The sequence below is a fragment of the Chiloscyllium punctatum genome, chromosome 36 (assembly GCF_047496795.1).
Source record: "Chiloscyllium punctatum isolate Juve2018m chromosome 36, sChiPun1.3, whole genome shotgun sequence".
NCBI classification, from domain to species: Eukaryota; Metazoa; Chordata; class Chondrichthyes; order Orectolobiformes; family Hemiscylliidae; genus Chiloscyllium; species Chiloscyllium punctatum.
The window spans coordinates 73,023,933-73,043,810 of NC_092774.1; the positions used below are offsets into that span (position 1 = coordinate 73,023,933).

The window sequence follows — 19,878 nt, forward strand, 5'->3', positions numbered from 1 at the left end:
CTTTTGTAATCTCTTTTTACAGAATATTTGAAGATCTGAAGACGGAAGTTTCAAAATTAACAGATGAAGGGCTTCTCCCCGAAACGTTGACTGTCCTGCTCCTCTGATGCTGCCTGATCTGCTGTGCTTTATCAGCGCTGCACTTTTTGACTCTGACTCTTCAGCATCTGCAGTCCTCACTTTGACGTCAATGTCTGATAGTCACTCAATCCATCGGGATCACAACTGTTTTCAACTATGATTCTGTGAGAAGGAGCAAAGCTTTGTGGTTCCTGTTTGAGTACGTTTTCAGCATCAGTAGGACTGGCTGAGAGACCCTACCATTGCAGTACACGGAGAGTGGAGCCTGAAACAGGTGTACAGCCCAGAAAGAGGAATTCACGCCGGGGAGGGGCTGGACACACGTTTGTGTGCGGCTGAAGCTTTGGCCATGGAGAAACCTGAAGAATCCTGTCCCATGGAGAAACGGTGGAAGTGTGACGACTGTGGGAAAGGTTTCTGTGTCCCGTCTGCCCTGGAGATTCATCGGCGCAGTCACACCGGGGAGAGGCCGTTCTCCTGCCCAGAGTGTGGGAAGGCCTTTATCAGTTCCTCCGACCTGCTGACCCACCGGCGGATCCACACGGGAGAGAGGCCGTTCTCCTGTCCTGTGTGTGGGAAGGCCTTCATCAATTCCTCCAACCTGCTGACTCACCAGCGGGTCCACACAGGAGAGAGGCCCTTCAGCTGTCCTGAGTGCGGGAAGGCCTTTACAAAAACCTCCAACCTGCTGACCCACCGGCGGATCCACACAGGGGTGACGCCCTTCAGTTGCCCCAAGTGTGGAAAGGCCTTTACCCAGGCCTCCACCCTGCTGACCCACCAGCGGGTCCACACAGGGGAGAGGCCCTTCAGCTGCCCTGAGTGCGGGAAGGCCTTTACCCAGGCCTCCAACCTATTGACCCACCGGCGGATCCACACAAGGGAGAGGCCCTTCAGTTGCCCAAAGTGCGAGAAGGCCTTCAGCCATTCCTCTGCTCTGCTGATCCACCAGCGGGTCCACACAGGAGAGAGGCCCTTCAGCTGCCCTGAGTGTGGGAAGGCCTTCACCCAGGCCTCCAACTTGCTAACCCACCGGCGGATCCACACGGGGGAGAGGCCGTTCTTCTGTCCCGAGTGTGGGAAGGCCTTCATCAATTCCTCCAACCTGCTGACCCACCAGCAGGTCCACACAGGGGAGAGGCCCTTCAGTTGCCCTGAGTGCGGGAAAGCCTTTACCAAGGCCTCCAACCTCCTGACCCACCGGCGGATCCACACGGGGGTGATGCCCTTCAGTTGCCCCGAGTGTGGAAAGGCCTTTACCCAGGCCTCCGCCCTTCTGATCCACCAGCGGGTCCACACAGGGGAGAGGCCCTTCAGCTGCCCTGAGTGTGGGAAGGCCTTTACCAAGGCTTCCAACCTGCTGACCCATCGGCGGGTCCACACGGGGGAGAGGCCCTTCAGCTGTCCAAAGTGCGGGAAGGCCTTCAGCCATTCCTCTGTTCTGCTGGCCCACCAGCGGATCCACACGGGGGACAGGCCCTTCAGCTGCCCCCAGTGCGGGAAGGCCTTCACCCAGGCCTCCAACTTGCTAACCCACCAGCGGATCCACACAGGGAAGAGGCCCTTCAGCTGCCCTGAGTGCGGGAAGGCCTTCAGCAATTCCTTCGACCTGCTGACCCATCGGCGGGTCCACAGGGGGGAAGAGGCCCTTCAGCTGCACTGAGTGCAGGAAGGCCTTCATTCGCTCCTCCCACCTGTGAGTTCACGTGCCATTGCAGGGGGATTGAAGGACTAACGGCCATCATTACCGACTGAACTATCAACCCAATTCCAGGGCTCCCGGGTTCGATTCCCACCACGACAGATGGTGGATTTGGAATTTGGTCCGAAATCTGGAGGTTAGAATCTAATGATTAAACCATTGACGGTGGGCTGGGGGTGGAAGAAAACTCCCATCTGATTCACTCAGTTCCTTTTTAGGGAAGGAAACTGTCATTGTGGGAGAGGATTCACTCAGTCGTCCCAGCTGCATCCTTTACCCAGTCTTGCCTACATGTAACTCCAGACCCACAGCAGTCTGGTTGACTCTACACTGCCCGTCCAACTTACTAGGAGACAGGTTGAAATTGCTGAGTGAGGCAATACTTCCTCCGGGTTAAGGCTGTTCCAAGGATCCAATTACAGAGGGACAACTGGTGGTGACCAATAATGAAGAAAGTGAGGGGTTGGAGGGGGTGTGTGCACTTTGACCTTGAGCTGTTTTTAAAAAATTGCTACTTTTTGTACGCCTTTCTGCTGGGAGCTTCTGAAGCTGTAACAAAGTTGGGTCGCAATAAAGGTTACCTGAACTTCCCGCCGAGCTCAGACTCTCATTGACAGCTTTGAACTGCAACAGGTTTTTGTTTTAAAACTGCTCATTTCTTACAAGTCAAAGTGAGAACTGCTGATGCTGGAGATTAGAGTGGTGCTGGCAAAGCACAACAGGTCAGGCAGCATCCGAGGAACAGGAAAATCGACATTTTGGGCAACGTTGATGTTCCTGCTCCTCGGCTGCTGCCTGACCTGCTATGCTAATTTCTTATAACCTCCTGTATTATGTTTCCGATGTTGTGTCTCAGTTGCAGCAGTGAATGAGTAGCCAGTATTGTTAGAAATTGTAAATTTTTCAGGACTGCAGGTACTACATCATGTCATCGGCATTGTACAGTTTCCTGGCAGTGCTGGGAGGTGTGGGCTGTGTCCACTAGGGTGGATAAAGTTAAAAATTACACAACACCAGATTAAGGTCCAACAGGTTTATTTGGAAGCACTAGTTCAGAATGCTGCTCCTTCATTAGGGAGCTGTGGAACAGGATCATAAAACACCGAATTTAGAACAAAAGCTCAGTGTCATACAACTGATAGGAGATATTGTACAAATCTAGATTGTGGATTAGTCTTTCATCTTTTACCATGGGTTGCAGGTTTCAGTTCGTTAATATGTAAACCCCGAAACTATTTTTAATTCATCTTCTCGAGATGGTTTAAGGTTTTATAAAAATAGGTGACATCTCAGCTCAGACACTGCAAAAAATGTGTGAGGTTCGAGTCTATATCCCAATCTTGAATCAGACTGGTTCTATTAACCAAAATAGGAATTTTTAAAATATTACATGGATTGACTGCCTGCAGTTTGTGTGCTTTTTGAGCAAAATTGAATATATCTGCAAATGCAAATTCACTCCATAGACTTGTGTGTGCATGCAAGCTTATGCATGCATGCTAATGAAGTGTGTGTTTGATGGAGTATAAGCCTGTGAGACGGAGTGAGTATTGGGTGTGTCTGAGAGATTAACAGATGAAGGCAAGGAGTTGCATTTTACTAAAACAAGGACGGAAAGGACTTGTACAGTTAATGGTAGGGCCCTACGTCGTCATAGAGACGTGGGGTGGGGGAGTTCAGGTACATAAAGTAAAAATTCACACATCATCAGGTTGGAAGCACAAGCTTCTTCATTGGGTGTTTGTGGAGCAGGATCATAAGACACAACCACCTGATGAAGGAGCAGTGCTCCAAAAGCTGTGCTTGCAAATGAGCCTGTTGGGAGTATCACGGTGTTGCGTGAATTTTAACTTTGTACACCTCAGTCCAACACCAGCATCTCCAAATCAGGTACATAATTCTTTGAAAGTTGCATCATTGGTAGACAGGATGGTGAAAGAGGCGTTTAGCACACTTGCTTTCATTGTTAAAGCCGTTCAGTGTAAGAATTGGGACATCATGTTGATGTTGTACAGGATTTTTGCAATATTGGTGAGGCCACGTTTAGAGCACCGAGTACAGTTCTGTTCACCTTATTGACGACCACAGGTTGACGGGTGACCTTATTTCGAATTATAAACTCATGAGGCACGTTGGAAAGGTAAATATCACCAGGGGAAAAAAGTTGTGAATCTCCCCTATTTTTACTTCACTTGGCATTTGGACACTTAAATTCTGTCAGCATCGCCAGAGCGCATACTGCCGGGGTCAGGAAGAAAATGCGCAGGATCCTGACTGCACGGAAGGTACACATCACGACTTTCTTTTGGTGGCCATGATTTGGAGATGCCGGTGTTGGGCTGGGGTGTATAAAGTTAAAAATCACACAACACCAGGTTATAGTCCAACAGGTTTAATTGGACTAGCTTTCCAGGCTGTTGCCGCGATGCCATCCTTGTGGGGGATGCTGGTATAGAGTGTGGAAACGTCCATTGTGATGAGGAATGTTCGACTGGTCCGTGGGTGCCGAGTTTCTGTAAGAAATCCGTAGTGTCGCGATAGAAGCTGGAGATCCCCTGTACAATAGGTTTCAAGATGCCTTCCACATAGCCAGAGAGATTCTCACATAGGGTCCCATTGCCCGACACCATGGGACGTCCCGGTGTGTTGGCTTTGTGTACCTTTGGAAGACAGTAGAAGTCGCCTTCACGAGGAGTACGTGGGATGAGGACACGTAGGGAATTCTGAAGGACTGGATCCAAAGTTCTGATCAGTGTGTTTGATTCTCGGGTGTGTTCTTTGGTCGGATCAGCTGGTAGTTGCCTGTAGTGTTCCTGGTTGTTCAGTTGTTGGTACACTTCCTTCCAGTAATCTGATCTATTCTGAATGACAGTCATCAAACCAGCAGATAAAGGAGGAGCCAATTTTGTGATTGGTTTTGAGAGCGTGGATGGCATTGCGCTGTGAGCGGGTGATGTTTTGCTCTACCTTGTGGGTACGGCTGATGAATCTGGCATTTATATAATTCCTGACGGTTTGAGCATACATGTCAAGCCCAAGGCAGCGGCCCTCCGGTGGGGTCCATGTTGACACCTCCTTTGGTCGCTCCTCTACAGATCCCTGTGATGACTGTTCCAGTTCATCAGTGGAATCACTGCCGGCACCTTGAAAGAATTCCCGGAGTCTCATTCGTCTGATGAACTCCTGTGTCTGCTGCCAGAACCAACGAGCCCATTTTGGTGGTGGGGCAGAAGTTGAGACCCCTCCTCAGGACTTCAATCTCTTCCGGTCGAAGGGTAGAGTCCGATAAGTTGACAATAGACTTCCCCGCAGTGATAATGTTGTCTACTGTGGTTTCAGGGCGGGCTTTGCTATTACTGGTAAGAATGCCAAGCTTCTCCAGTTTTTTGTTCTTGGTGTGTATGTACGTGATGTAGTTTTGTCGCCTTGTCTGTTTGGCAATGTCACATAATTGTACTGATGTATCCTGTGTGCAGGCTGAGTGTGGACTCCATCTGAATTTCAAGGTTGTGGCGCCTGCTGTAGAGTTGGTGTATGAGATGATGGAGAAGTTTACGAGAGGTGCAGTGGCAAAGTCTCTCTGCGTAGTCTGTGTTGTAGGTCGACCTAAGTGGGTTCGTGATCCGTAATCCTTTCGGGATCTTGCCAGTATTCCTGTAGAAACTTGATGTCTGTGTCGATATGTGCAATCTTCTTGGAGATCCTCTCCACTTTAAGCTGGTGGTTAGTGGTGTCAATAGTAGTCATGATTACTACTTAATTACACACACACACACACACTTTCTCACACTCACAACCCCCATCCCAGACAGACCGACAGACACACACACACACACACAGACAAAGACCCACATGCACACATATACTTTGTGGGGTGAATTTGTACTTGCAGAGTTACATTGCCCTTTGCTCAAAAGCTGCATCCATTCATGCAGAACTCTGAGCTCAAAAACTGCATGAATTTATGTAAAACTCTGATTCTAATCTAAAGAGTGAGATAACAATCTAAACATCAGGTCATAGACAGAGAACACAGGGGCCTAACACCTTCAACATATTGTCTAGCTATCACCATTGGTAACAGCGAACTCGAGAATGTACCTTTTAAAAAAAGGGTTTTGTGATTTACAAATGAAAGAAGTGAAACTATCACTGTATTCTAAAAGATGAAAGGCTTAACAGACAATCAATTTTTCAATGTATAATTTCAGTTACATCACACTGTAAATTTTTGCTAGAAATTCTGTGTAACGATCGAGCCCTCCACTATCACCTGATGAAGGAGCGTCGCTCCGAAAGCTAGTGCTTCCAATTAAACCTGTTGAACTATAACCTGGTGTTGTGTGATTTTTAACCCCGAATGCTTGGAGGACTCGCTATCTCCACAATAAATGTCCCAGGCTTTATTATGGAAAAATAAAACTGATAGACGACAATTGAAATTCTCGGCGGGGAGGCTGAATTATGAATTCACTTAGCGATGGTGCAGAGCCCGTCATCGCCTGTCTCTGTGGCGCAGTTGGTCAGCGCGTTCGGCTGTTAACTGAAAGGTCGGTGGTTCGAGCCCACCAAGGGGCGATGTGTTCGCTGCCCTTCTTTGGCTTCGAAACTGTGCGCTTTTAATGGGGTCAGGAAAATGTTCCCCAAACTGAAACCTTCTCCACAAAGGGGTTTCGGAATCGAATTAATGTCTAACGGAAGGGACTGTGTATGCTGAGAAGACCAGACCAGAAGAGAAACTCGGCAGGTTTGACAGTACCTGACGGTGAAAACAGAATTTTGAAATGTTGCCTCTGATTCTCTTTCCACAGATGTTGCCTGACCTGCTGAGTTCCTCCTGCAATTTCTAACTGAAAGTTCACTTCATCTTTTGGGGTGAAACACCGAAATATCTACAAACACCATGTGCCGATATTTAACCCTTTCGAATCACTGTGAAGTGATTGGATTCAAACAAACTCTGCGATGATTCACTCTTTCTCAGCTCCACAGGCAGACAGACCTGGGAAGTCAAGCTGTCAGTGTGGTTCTGTATTCGTGGGCCGAGTGGTTAATGCGATGGACTTGAAATCCATTGCGGTTTCCCCTCGCAGGTGTGAACCCTTCCGAGTATAAAATGAGAAGTGTCGTCGAAAAGAAAGGGAGCTTGCTCCCCGGCTTCTTCTTTAAGATTCAAATCAGTGGAGGGGGAAAAATATTTCACTCAAATTGGGACTGGTGGGAATCTGCAACCCACTGCCTGTTCGGGTGGAGCAAGCCGATACCCGCAGAGCTTCTTTTGAGGCTATGAGCAAAGTGTTTGGAAATGAGACTAGAACAGTGAGGTGCTTGAAATCGTGATCGAAATGAAGCCGGCACCTGAGGACAAGGGTGTTTCCTTTGCCAGTGAAAGATACTGCTTCACAAAGTTGGGACTGTGGAAGGGAATCAGTGACGGTGATTATCTTTGGTTGTTCACCTTGTGAATGAACCCATTGCTACGCATGTCCGTGTTAACGTCAGAACTCTGCAGCATGGTGGCGTTAGATACGCACAGGACCGGGGCGCAATGGTTGATGCATCTGACTCCACCTACCTGTTTGAAATGCAGCTACAGCTTCTTCACACACCCCAATTAATCTTCTCATTGTCCTGAAGCCAGCATACGGTTTGAATTCCCGATCTGCGGGAATGAGAATCCTTTCACTGTCTCGCGTCAGGAAATGTCCCTGAGAACATCGGAGTCAACTCACAGCACAGTCAGATGAGGGGAAGCTGAAATAGCCCCACATGCTGCTCACAGGCACATTTTATTCTCCCCAACTCCACGCCTCAACCACTGCGGCTCCTGGGAGTGGAAAAGAAACAATCACCAAAACCCAGTCTAAGCTCTGTGAATCTTCAGAAAATCAGCAAACGTTCATCCCTTCGGAGTTTCTATCCTGGGCTGACAGGGATGGGTTTTGTCACTCTTTTGTAGGACATTGCAAGTGGATGTTTTGCAAAAAAGCACCACAATGCAATCTGATTAATCAGGACCTGGATGTTTTCGGTCTTTGAATGTAAGCGTTGTGCTCCAGAACTTTGCTGTTCACAGTTTATAATACTTATCTTCCCAGTCCCCTGTATCACTTGTCGAAAATGTTTAATTTGTGTCTTGTAATCCTTTCACTGTCTGCTAATGAGGATAGCGTTTCCGTGTTTTACCTAAATTATCTTGGCCTTGCATACCTCAAGCCTCAAGCGAATTTCACGAGAAACCTTCTCCAGTTCAAAAGCCAACTGTTCATGATGGCTCTGTTCCTTGTCACGTGTCCAATTTCAGATCGATGTTGTTAATGTCCCTTCTACTCCTTCAGATCCAGGTTTCACTCACAGGGCTAGAACACAACTGTCACCAAATACATTTACCAATCTACGTTCATCCTATCGATTCTATTAGCATCATCAACACTTCTCATCAAAATAACTCGAGAGACTTTCATCACAATTTTCTGTGAACAGTCATACATTCGCTTTGCTGAATGAACCCCAAATTTCTTGAAGTGGCTCCTTATTTTCGGCCCTGATTATTAATCTCTCTACGCATGGGGATGGATCCTTCCCACCCGCTCTATCCTTCATCAATGTGTGTAGTTCAATTCGATCTCCCATCAGCCTCCTCTGTCCTGATCAAATCCAGGGGAACAGGAAACGTTGGGGCTATGGCGCGGACAGGACAAGCCCAATACTCACCTTTCCTGTTAGAACTATTCCATGAGAAAGTTTAGACCACAACTTTGGGCGTGTAGTTGTGGCCGAACACTTAAGGTGTTGGCGTAGAGATCCTTTGGGGCTCCCCGCCCAGGGTGGTAACCTGCTGGCTATGCTTTCTTCGCTGGCGATTTTAAATGACTTCCTGTTGGTTGCATTATCGCTCAAACTTCACAAAACCCGTCTCAATAAAGACCCGTTTTCTCATGTCTGGGAATTGATTGCCATGCAGGAAACTCGGGTTCTGAACAAACAACGTACCAGACTCACAACGTCAGCTCTGTTTCCCTTTCCACAGATGCTGCTCGACCTGTTGGCTTTCTGCAATATTCTCTGTGTTTATTAGGCACAAGTGCTGCTTTTCATTCAAGAACTTCAATCCCTGTCCTCTAGTAACTGACTCTGGTCAGTGGCAATTGGTTCTTCTGATCATTCATCTGCCCATTCCCACCGCTTCTTCTCCCATCATGACCAACAGCCCCAGGAAATCTCCAGTTATCCTTCTTTGCTCCAAAGCGAACATTCCCAACCTTGGCAATGTCTCGCCAAAATGGAAATTCCTCATCCCTGGACATGAGGCAAGGGAAGAGAATTTGGCAAAATATTGTCAGTTAGGAAATGGAAAAAATGTGCAAATGTTCATGAAGCAAAACAGGAATCCCAGTCTCCAGCTTTGTGAACCTTTAGAAACACTTTGGGAAGCAGATTTAGAGGGGAATGAAAGATGACCTGTCCGATTGAGCAGAGACAGTCCAGACACCGTCCCCTTGTTGAAGAGGCCGGGAGGTTGACTCTGATGTTCTCGGCACATGAACTGATCTGAGACATTGAAAGAATTGTCGTTCCTGCACATCAGGAATTCAAACCCCTTCTCGCCTCCGAGCCAATGAGAGAACTCGGGAACAGGCAAAACACAAAGGCTGGAAGGGCGACGGCCCCGGAGTAAGAAAGCTAGTTCCTCGTGACATGGATGTGTCTGCAGACTGTCCCCGGTATCTCCACAAGAGATCTCCCAGTCTTGATTATGGAAAAGTAAAACTGAGAGACGACAACTGTACATGGTGCAGCCCGTGTCGGCGCCTGTCTCTGTGGCGCAATTGGTCAGCGCGTTCGGCTGTTAACCGAAAGGTTGGTGGTTCGAGCCCACCCAGGGGCGGTGTGTTCGCTGCCCTTCTTTGGCTTCGAAGCTGTGCGCTTTTAATGGGGTCAGGAAAATGTTCCCCAAACGGAAATCTTCTCCACAAAGGGGTTTCCGAGTTGAATTAATGTCTAATGTAAGGGACTGCGTATGCTGAGAAGACGAGACCAAAAGAGAAACTCGGCAGGTTTGACAGTACCTGTCGGAGAAAACAGAATTTTGAAATGTTGCCTCTGATTCTCTTTCCACAGATGTTGCCTGACCTGCTGAGTTCCTCCTGCAATTTCTAACTGAAAGTTCACTTCATCTTTTGGGGTGAAACACCGAAATATCTACAAACACCATGTGCCGATATTTAACCCTTTCGAATCACTGTGAAGTGATTGGATTCAAACAAACTCTGCGATGATTCACTCTTTCTCAGCTCCACAGGCAGACAGACCTGGGAAGTCAAGCTGTCAGTGTGGTTCTGTATTCGTGGGCCGATTGGTTAATGCGATGGACATGAAATCCATTGCGGTTTCCCCTCGCAGGTGTGAACCCTGCCGAGTACAAACTGAGAACTGTCGTCGAAAGGAAAGGGAGCTTGCTCCCCGGCTTCTTCTTTAAGATTCAAATAAGTGGAGGGGGAAAACTATTTCACTCAAATTGGGACTGGTGGGAATCTGCAACCCACTGCCTGTTCGGGTGGAGCAAGCCGATACCCGCAGAGCTTCTTTTGAGGCTATGAGCAAAGTGTTTGGAAATGAGACTAGAACAGTGAGGGGCTTGAAATCGTGATCGAAATGAAGCAGGCACCTGAGGACAAGGGTGTTTCCTTTGCCAGTGAAAGATACTACTTCACAAAGTTGGGCCTGTGGAAGGGAATCAGTGACGGTGATTATCTTTGGTTTTTCACCTTGTGAATATTCCCATTGCTGCGCCTGTCCGTGTTAACGTCAGAACTCTGCAGCATGGTGGCGTTAGATACGCACAGGGCCGGGGCGCAATGGATGATGCATCTGACTCCACCTACCTGTTTGAAATGCAGCTCACAGCTTCTTCACACACCCCAATTAATCTTCTCATTGTCCTGAAGCCGGCATACGGTTTGAATTCCCGATCTGCGGGAATGAGAATCCTTTCACTGTCTCGCGTCAGTAAACGTCCCTGAGAACATCTGAGTCAACTCACAGCGCAGTCAGATGAGGGGAAGCTGAAATAGCCCCACATGCTGCTCACGGGCACATTTTATTCTCCCCAACTCAACGCCTCAACCACTGCGGCTCCTGGGAGTGGAAAAGAAACAATCACCAAAACCCAGTCTAAACTCTGTGAATCTTCAGAAAATCAGCAAACGTTCATCCCTTCGGATTTTCTATCCTGGGCTGACAGGGATGGGTTTTGTCACTCTTTTGTAGGACATTGCAAGTGGATGTTTTGCAAAAAAGCACCACAATGCAATCTGATTAATCAGGACCTGGATGTTTTCGGTCTTTGAATGCAAGTGTTGTGCTCCAGAACTTTGCTGTTCACAGTTTATAATACTTATCTTCCCAGTCCCCTGTATCACTTGTCGAAAATGTTTAATTTGTGTCTTGTAATCCTTTCACTGTCTGCTAATGAGGATCGCGTTTCCGTGTTTTACCTAAATTATCTTGACCTTGCATACCTCAAGCCTCAAGCGAATTTCACGAGAAACCTTCTCCAGTTCAAAAGCCAACTGTTAATGATGGCTCTGTTTCTTGTCACGTGTCCAATTTCAGATCGATGTTGTTAATGTCCCTTATACTCCTTCAGATCCAGGTTGCGCTCACAGGGCTAGAACAGAACTGTCACCAAATACATTGACCAATCTACGTTCATCCTATCGATTGTATTAGCATCATCAAAACTTCTCATCAAAATAACTCGAGAGACTTTCATCACAATTTTCTGTGAACAGTCATACATTAGCTATGCTGAATGAACCCCATACTTCTTGAAGTGGCTCCTTATTTTCGGTCCTGATTATTAATCTCTCTACGCATGGGAATGGATCCTTCCCACCCGCTCTATCTCTCATCAATGTGTTTAGTTCAATTCGATCTCCCATCAGCCTCCGCTGTCCTGATCAAATCCAGGGGAACAGGAAACGTTGAGGCTATGGCGCGGACAGGACAATCCCAATACTCACCTTTCCTGTTAGAACTATTCCATGAGAAAGTTTAGACCACAACTTTGGGCGTGTAGTTGTGGCCGAACACTTAAGGTGTTGGCGTAGAGATCCTTTGGGGCTCCCCGCCCAGGGTGGTAACCTGCTGGCTATGCTTTCTTCGCTGGCGATTTTAAATGACTTCCTGTTGGTTGCATTATCGCTCAAACTTCACAAAACCCGTCTCAATAAAGACCCGTTTTCTCATGTCTGGGAATTGATTGCCATGCAGGAAACTCGGGTTCTGAACAAACAACGTACCAGACTCACAACGTCAGCTCTGTTTCCCTTTCCACAGATGCTGCTCGACCCGTTGGCTTTCTGCAGTATTCTCTGTGTTTATTAGGCACAAGTGCAGCTTTTCATTCAAGAACTTCAATCCCTGTCCTCAGGTAACTGACTTTGGTCAGTGGCAATTGGTTCTTCTGATCATTAATCTGCCTATTCCCACCGCTTCTTCTCCCATCATGACCAACAGCCCCAGGAAATCTCCAGTTATCCTTCTTTGCTCCAAAGCGAACATTCCCAACCTTGGGAATGTCTCCCCAAAATGGAAATTCCTCATCCCTGGACATGATGGCAAGGCGTACAATTGGAAGAGATTTTGGCAAAATATTGTCAGTTAGGAAATGGAAAAATGTTCAAATGTTCATGAAGCAAAACAGAAATCCCAGTCTCCAGCTTTGTGAACCTTTAGAAACACTTTGGGAAGCGGATTTAGAGGAGAATGAAAGATGACCTGTCCGAGTGAGCAGAGACAGTCCAGACACCGTCCCCTTGTTGAAGAGGCCAGGAGGTTGACTCTGATGTTCTCGGCACATGAACTGATCTGAGACATTGAAAGAATTGTCGTTCCTGCACATCAGGAATTCAAACCCCTTCTCCCCTGCGAGCCAATGAGAGAACTCGGGAACAGGCAAAACACTGAAAGGCTGGAAGGGCGACGGCCCCGGAGTAAGAAAGCTAGTTCCTCGTGACATGGATGTGTCTGCAGACTGTCCCCGGTATCTCCACAAGAGATCTCCCAGGCTTGATTATGGAAAAGTAAAACAGATAGACGACAATTGTAATTCCTGGCGGGGAGGTTGAATTATAAAATCATTAAGCGATGGTGCAGCCCATGTCTACGACTGTCTCTGTGGCGCAATTGGTCAGCGCGTTCGGCTGTTAACCGAAAGGTTGGTGGTTCGAGCCCACCCAGGGGCGGTGTGTTTGATGCTCTTCTTTGGCTTCGAAGTAGTGCGCTTTTAATGGGGTCAGGAAAATGTTTCCCAAACGGAAATCTTCTCCACAGAGGGTTTTCGGAATTGAATTAATGTCTAACGTAAGGGACATATTTCTTGAAGTGGCTCCTTATTTTCGGCCCTGATTATTAATCTCTCTCCGCATGGGAATGGATCCTACCCACCCGCTCTATCTCTCATCAATGTGTGTAGTTCAATTCGATCTCATCTCTCCACAATGAATGTCCCAGGCTTTATTATGGAAAAGTAAGACTTATAGACGACAAATGTAATTCTAGGCGGCGAGGCTGAATTATGAATTCACTAATAGCCTCCCCTAAGCGATGGTGCAGCCGGCGCAGTCACATTTCTCTATCGCACCATTGGGCTGTGCGTTCAGCAGTTTACCGGGAGGTTGGTGATTCAACCCTGCACAGGGGTGGTCTATTTGCTGCTCTCCCTCCAACTGCGAAGTTGTCTGCTTTTCATGGGGTCAGGCAAACAATTTCCAGAATAGGTGCTTCTCATTCTGTTTCGCTGCTGTCGTTTGTCCCGTGTCCAGGAACCGGGCCCTCTCCACTGGCAGAAAATTTAACCTTTTTGTTTCGAAACTTTTCTCTGACACCTGAGTGACCAGTGACAAGTATTGCCCTCCTCAACATAGGGCACAGAGAACAGGAGAAGACCCCGCAGACCTCCACGAGTGTGTCATCTCAAATGTGCACATTGGGCCAGTATATCAATGTGAAATATTTATGTTGAGTGTTTTGGGAAGGAAATGAGAAGGCGAGGTGCAGAACAGTGCGCCCTTAGACGGGAAAGCTGCAAAAGATAACATTACGTGAATCGGAGAGAACAGGACATGGCGGATTTCAGGCCCTAAACCCATAGGACAGACGGATGGGAGTGGAAGACAAGAAGAAAGAGAGATACAGAGTGAGCGAGAAAAGGGTGAAGTGTCAGAAAAACAGAAGTTAAGGAAAAACACAGAGAGACTGAGGAAGGGATACAATTCCAGTGGGTCCCAGCTTTCTCTATGGTTTCATACACTCCCTCTCATCCATGAGAGACAAGCCCTGCTCCTAGAATCTACGTCAGTCTGGATGGTTCAGGGACGGTGTTTAGCACACTTGCTTTCATTTTTCACACCATTGAATGTTGGAGTTGGGACGTCATGTTGAGGTTGTACAGGATGTTGATGAGGCCAGTTTTAGTTTCTGTTCATTAATATGTAAATCTCAGAACTACTTTTAAGTCACATTCTCCAGTTAACTTCAGGTTTTATAAAAAGAGGTGACATCTCAGCTCAGTCAATGCATTAAAGGTGTGAAGTTTGAGTCTGTCTGCATCCCAATCTTGAGTTAGACTGGTTGTATTTTCAAAGTAGGGATTTATAAAATATGACATGGCTTGACTGCCTGCAGATTGCGCACTTTTTGAGGAAAACTGAATGTATCTGCAAATATAATTCTGAAAATCCGAATTCACCCCATAGACTTGTGTGTGCATAAGAGAGTGCGTGTTTGTATGCTTGGTAAAGTGTCATAATTTGGAGATGCCGGTGTTGCACTGGGGTGTACAAGGTTAAAAATCACACAACACCAGGTTATAGTCCAATAGGTTTAATTGGAAGCACTAGCTTTTGGAGCACTGTCCCATCATCAGGTGGTTGTGGAGGACACAATTGTAAGGCACAAAATTTATAGCAAAAATTTACAGTGTGATGTCACTGAAATTGTACATAGAAAAATACCTTGATTGTTTGTTGAGTCTTTCATCTGTTCATAAACCATGATATTTTCACATCTTTCATATGTAAATAGAGTCATAGAGATGTACAGCGTGGAAACAGACCCTTCGGTCCAACCTGTCCATGCTGACCAGATATCCCAACCCAATCTACTCCCACCTGCCAGCACCTCCTTCCAAACCCTTCCTGTTAATATACCCATGCAAATGCCTCTTAAATGTTCTCAGGTTAACTGTAACAATTGGTGTTAGCTAACATCAATTGTTACAGTTAACCTGAAAATGTAACTTATGTAAATTTTAATAAGTTTTGTGATTTACATATGAGAAAAGTGAAACTATCATGGTATTCGAACAGATGAAAGAGTCAACAAACAATCAAGGTATTTTTTCAATGTATAATTTCAGCTTCATCACACTGTAAACTTTTGTTATAAATTCTGCGTCTTATAATTGTGTCCTCCACAACCACCTGATTAAGGAGCGGTGCTCCGAACGCTAATGCTGCCAATAAAACCTGTTGGACTATAACCTGGTGTTGTGTGATTTTTAACTTGGTAAAGTGTAAATGTGATGGAGTGTAAGGCTGTGAAAGGCTATATTTGTGTGTGTACCTGAGAGAGAGAGAGCGTGTGGATAAAAGCGAGGGGTTGCATTTTGGTAAAACAAACAATGGCAAGACTTGTACAGTAAATGGTAGGGCCCTGGGTCTTGTTGTAGAACAGAGAGACCTGTTTTTTTTTGGGGGGGGGGTGGAGGGGAAGTTTCAGGTACATAGTTCTTTGAAAGTTTCATCACCGGTAGACAGGGTGGTTAAGGTGGTGTTTAGCACACTTGCTTTCATTTTTCACACCATTGAGTGTTGGAGTTGGGACGTCATGTTGAGGTTGTACAGGATGTTGATGAGGCCACTTTTAGTGTACTGAGTACAGTCCTGGTCGCCCTGTTATAGGAAGAATACTATTGGAGAGGGTGTGGAAAAGCTTTCCCAGGATGTTGCCTGGACTGAAGGGTTCAGGTTATAAGGAGAGGCTTGGACCTTTTTCACTGGAGTGTAGGAGGTTGAGGGTGACCTTGTAGAAATTTACAAAATCATGAAGGTTGTAGGTAAAGTGATTAGCAACTGTCTGTTCCTTAGTGAAGGAGAATTAAAAACTAGGGGACTTTTTTTTAAGGTGAGAGGAGAGAGATTTTAAAAGGAACCTGAGGGATAACGTTTTTACACAGATGTTAGTTTGTGAGTGAACGAACTTCCAGAAGTGATAGATGCAGGTATAGTTACAACATTTAAAAAAACATTTGGATGGTGTAATAAAGGTGTAGGTGTATAGTGTACCTTTTGACAGAGAGGAAACGAGCAAGGACTGACTGAAAGCACAAAGCGTGCTGAATAATTTAAAAATGTAACGTTTGGTTGAAACAAATAGCTGGAGTTGTGTTGCCATGGAACAAAACACAAATTCCAATTTGGCCAATCAGTTTAAAGTATGCCCCTGATACCAAAATCCTATCGAATTTGAATTTTACAGTTTGGAATGACACCAAACCAATGAAATGATCTAATGTTTTGGGGTATAAAACCAGACATTTTGAACAATTAGAGGGGAAACAGCAAAGACAACCAAGCAAGCACCAACAGAAGGCCAGCTGGATATCTCCCTTGAAGAGGCAGGTTCTTCCATTTCTATCATTGGGTGACCCAAATGAGACATTTTCACTGATCGCTGCACAATGATCTTCCTGCTGGATTTTTTTCAGGGGGCACAGTTTCTGGTGAGAGAAATCCTGTATCCTGGGAAGGTGGGTAAATAAGAAAAACTGCTGGTAATAGCATTTTAACTGTGGAACTGCCAGCTCTTGTGGGAGGAGTGCAATCCTCAAAAACATTTTGGAGGAATACTGTTTTACTGTGAGACTGAAAACAGTTTTCCCACTGAACGTTAAACAGATACTGAGAATGTAAAACGTTATAAAGTGTGTTCCTGGGAAATGGAGGAGAATTGAACTTGCCAACATGAACCAAACTTTGCAGAGAAAGGAAATTTCCTGGGACAGAAGAGGTTGATAGCAGTCAATAATTGTCAGATTATTTGATGAAGATAACAGCTCATATGGGGTGATTACTGGGGATCCCAGAAGATTCATATAGAACTTTAAAAATCTTTAATTAGGTTTGAAACATTGTTTTGTGTTTTGATTGATAAGGTTTATCTAAAGGAAGAAATCTGCTAACTTTAAAAAAATCAAGGTTAAGGAGGGACAGATTGATTGTATGATTGTTTGAGGACAGATAAAAAGACATTTATTGACAGTGAGGTGGGAGTAGAGCTCAGAGTGATACAATTCTAAAATTTCCCTCTGTGAATGAACGGAAAACTGCTTAAAGATTGGCTCCTGGTCTTATACTTCACCAATTTAGATTGCTGGTTTGACAACTCTTGTAATCATAGAATCCCTACAGTGTGGGAGCAGGAGATTTGGCTCATCGAGTCCGCACTGACTCTCCGAAAAGCATCCCACCCAGACCCACCCCATACACATCTCTGCACACTGTGGGGCAATTTAGCACGGACTATCCTAATCTGCCCATCTTTGCGACCATCGCCGGAAACTGGAGCACTGAAAGGAGGGCAAAGGAATGTGCAAATCCCACACCAACAGTCGCCAGACGGTGGGATCGAATCCGGGCCCTTGCAGTATGAGGCAGGAGCGCTAACCACTGAGCCAGCGAAATGGCTGATCTGTAAAACATTGAGAATAGATAAAATGATGTATTTATAAACATCAATAAAGTCTGACAGCATATTCAATTGCTTTTAAAAAACTGCAGACATCTTTTTGAAACTTGCAGTTAAGCCACAGTTGAGAACAGGCTGTGAGGGAGGAATGACCTATTCCTCGTCTTGTGAAATTGGTTCAGAATATGTAGAAATAGAGTCATAGAATTGCTGAGCACAGAAACAAACCTTTTGGTCCACGCCGACCATATATCCTAAATTAATCTAGTGATCTGTTTGCCAGTATTTGGTTCATATCTCTCTCAACCCTTCCTATTCATATAGAGGCCTTTCCAGAACCCATCCAGAAGGCTTTCACATGTTGTAAATGTACCAGCCTTGACACACGGCCTCTGTCAGCTCATTCCATACACGTACCACGCTCTGCGTGAATATTTATCCCTTTTGTCCCTTTTAAATCTTTCCCCTCTCACCCTAAGCCGATGCCCCTCTTGTTTTGTACTTCCTCTAACCTGGGGAAAAGACAGACAAAATTGAGCAGCCAGACAAAATTCAAAAATAATAAAATGTTGAGTCTCGGGAAAACAATTTTGTGGCACCAGTCTTTTTTTCTCTCCTATTAGCATTTAGACTGAAAATGTCATTTACACCAACACCTCCACAGGACAGACTACGCATGCTTCTCGGTGTCAGCAGGCACTGCGCATGTACGCCGGTGTCAGCAAAATACTGCGCATTCTCCTACCTGACAGCGAAAACAGTACGCGACCTTCTTTTGATGGACCAATAGAAAGCGCCAGAAGACCGGAAGGAGTGTGGTCTTCCTGCCATTGAGAACGCCCCTATTCTCTGAATGCGGACATTAGACCATGAATTTGTGAAGCTGTAGTTGCTGTTCTTCTCTCTCTGAATGAAGATTGAGCTTCACCTCAGACTGCAACTTTCCTCTGTCCAACATCTGTGAGTACAACACACTCTTTTCTCACCCCCCTTTTCCATTTTATTTTTTCATTCTGGAGTTCAGTTCTTGACTTGCAGCAAAGTTGGTTCAGGTCTGTGTCTTAATTGGCAAACACATGGCAAATGCAATTACACAGTATGAAGTTATAGTCTTTCCTGTGAAATAAAAACAGAAAGGAGACGCATTGTTTAAATGGTGATATATTGGGATGTGGAACAAGTGAGAACTGCAGACGCTAGAGATCAGAGTCGAAATATGTGGCGCTGGAAAAGCACAACAGATCAGGCAGCATCCGTGGTGCAGGGCAGTCAATGTTTTGGGCAAAAACCATTCATCAGGAATGATGTGTGGACGTACAAAGGTGCTTCAGCTACCTTCTACTCAGGCTTTCTATCCCAGTCAATGCCAGTTGTCAGACAGGTGCAGCAAGCAATGAGCAAGGCAAGTGGTGTGTGAGCAAGAGGAACTAAGTTCAGAAGTGGGGATGTCTTCCTGCAGTTAGGGGGTCATTGAATATATTCAAAGCTGACCTTATCTGACTTTTGAATGTTAAAAGTAGTTATGGGGGAAGGCAAGGAAATGTTTTTTTAAATATTTTATTAGAAACTTTTTCAAATCTTTTATAAAACATCTATAGACAAAAAAAGAACAATACCAAAATTCAGAAAGAGAGAGGCAGTACAACAATGTCATATCATGATACTATTAATAATGAACTAACTACTATTCTACCAGAACAACTGTACCTACTTAGCTTAAACTAAACTACAATCAAGTTTAAAAAATATTAAATTAAACTGAATTCAAATTAAATTACATCACATTATTTTATTCTATTTAACTCACTCCACCTCCACTGAGGCTCCCATCCCTGGGACCTCCAGTTATTGTACCCATATTCTTTTCCCCCAGCCTCCCTTCCCAGGGCCCCACTGGTGCCCAAACTGATTCCCATGGCATACCACGGCCCTAATCAATATTGCTGATAAGTCTGCACCCATATCATTCAGAAAGGATTGCCACGTCTTGTAAAACCGCCCTGTTCTGTGGTGCACCATATTCATGTGGTAGTCTTGGGGGAGATGCTCCATCACTAGCTGACGCCACCCCGTAAGACTTGGGGTTTTTTCCAATGTCTATTTCATTAAAATGTTCTTCCTTGCATTGTGGGTAAGAATGTTACACAGTCTCTTCACATGTTTCCCCAGGAGAGGGCAAATTTGCTAACCCCAGAAGAAGAAATGCCAGATCCACTTTAACTTCAATCCCGAGAATGTCCTTCGGGTCCCTTACTATAGCACTCCAGTAAGTCTGGATCTTAAAACATGACCAATAGCAGTGTGTGAGAGTGCGTATAATAATTTTACATTTGGGACAACCT

The 19,878-nt window shown here is 45.6% G+C and overlaps 1 protein-coding gene and 3 non-coding genes across 5 annotated transcripts in view; all 4 read left to right on the forward strand.

Moving 5' to 3' along the window:
• Positions 1 to 25: 25 nt before the first annotated feature.
• The window catches only part of LOC140460676 (uncharacterized), a 32,394-nt gene continuing 12,541 nt past the window's right edge, over positions 26 to 19,878 (forward strand). The window contains exon 1 of one of the 2 annotated variants that reach the window (XM_072555308.1): positions 26 to 1,708. In XM_072555308.1, the coding sequence (XP_072411409.1) occupies positions 431 to 1,708 (1,278 nt within the window). In that variant the 5' untranslated portion in view covers positions 26 to 430. The remainder of the gene's footprint in view (positions 1,709 to 19,878) is intronic. The other variant, XM_072555307.1, reaches the window with a different exon arrangement.
• trnan-guu (transfer RNA asparagine (anticodon GUU)) lies at positions 6,288 to 6,361 on the forward strand. The gene has a single exon. It is a non-coding gene; the product is annotated as a tRNA-Asn (tRNA).
• Positions 9,598 to 9,671, forward strand: trnan-guu (transfer RNA asparagine (anticodon GUU)). Its single transcript has one exon. It is a non-coding gene; the product is annotated as a tRNA-Asn (tRNA).
• On the forward strand, positions 12,959 to 13,032 carry trnan-guu (transfer RNA asparagine (anticodon GUU)). Its single transcript has one exon. It is a non-coding gene; the product is annotated as a tRNA-Asn (tRNA).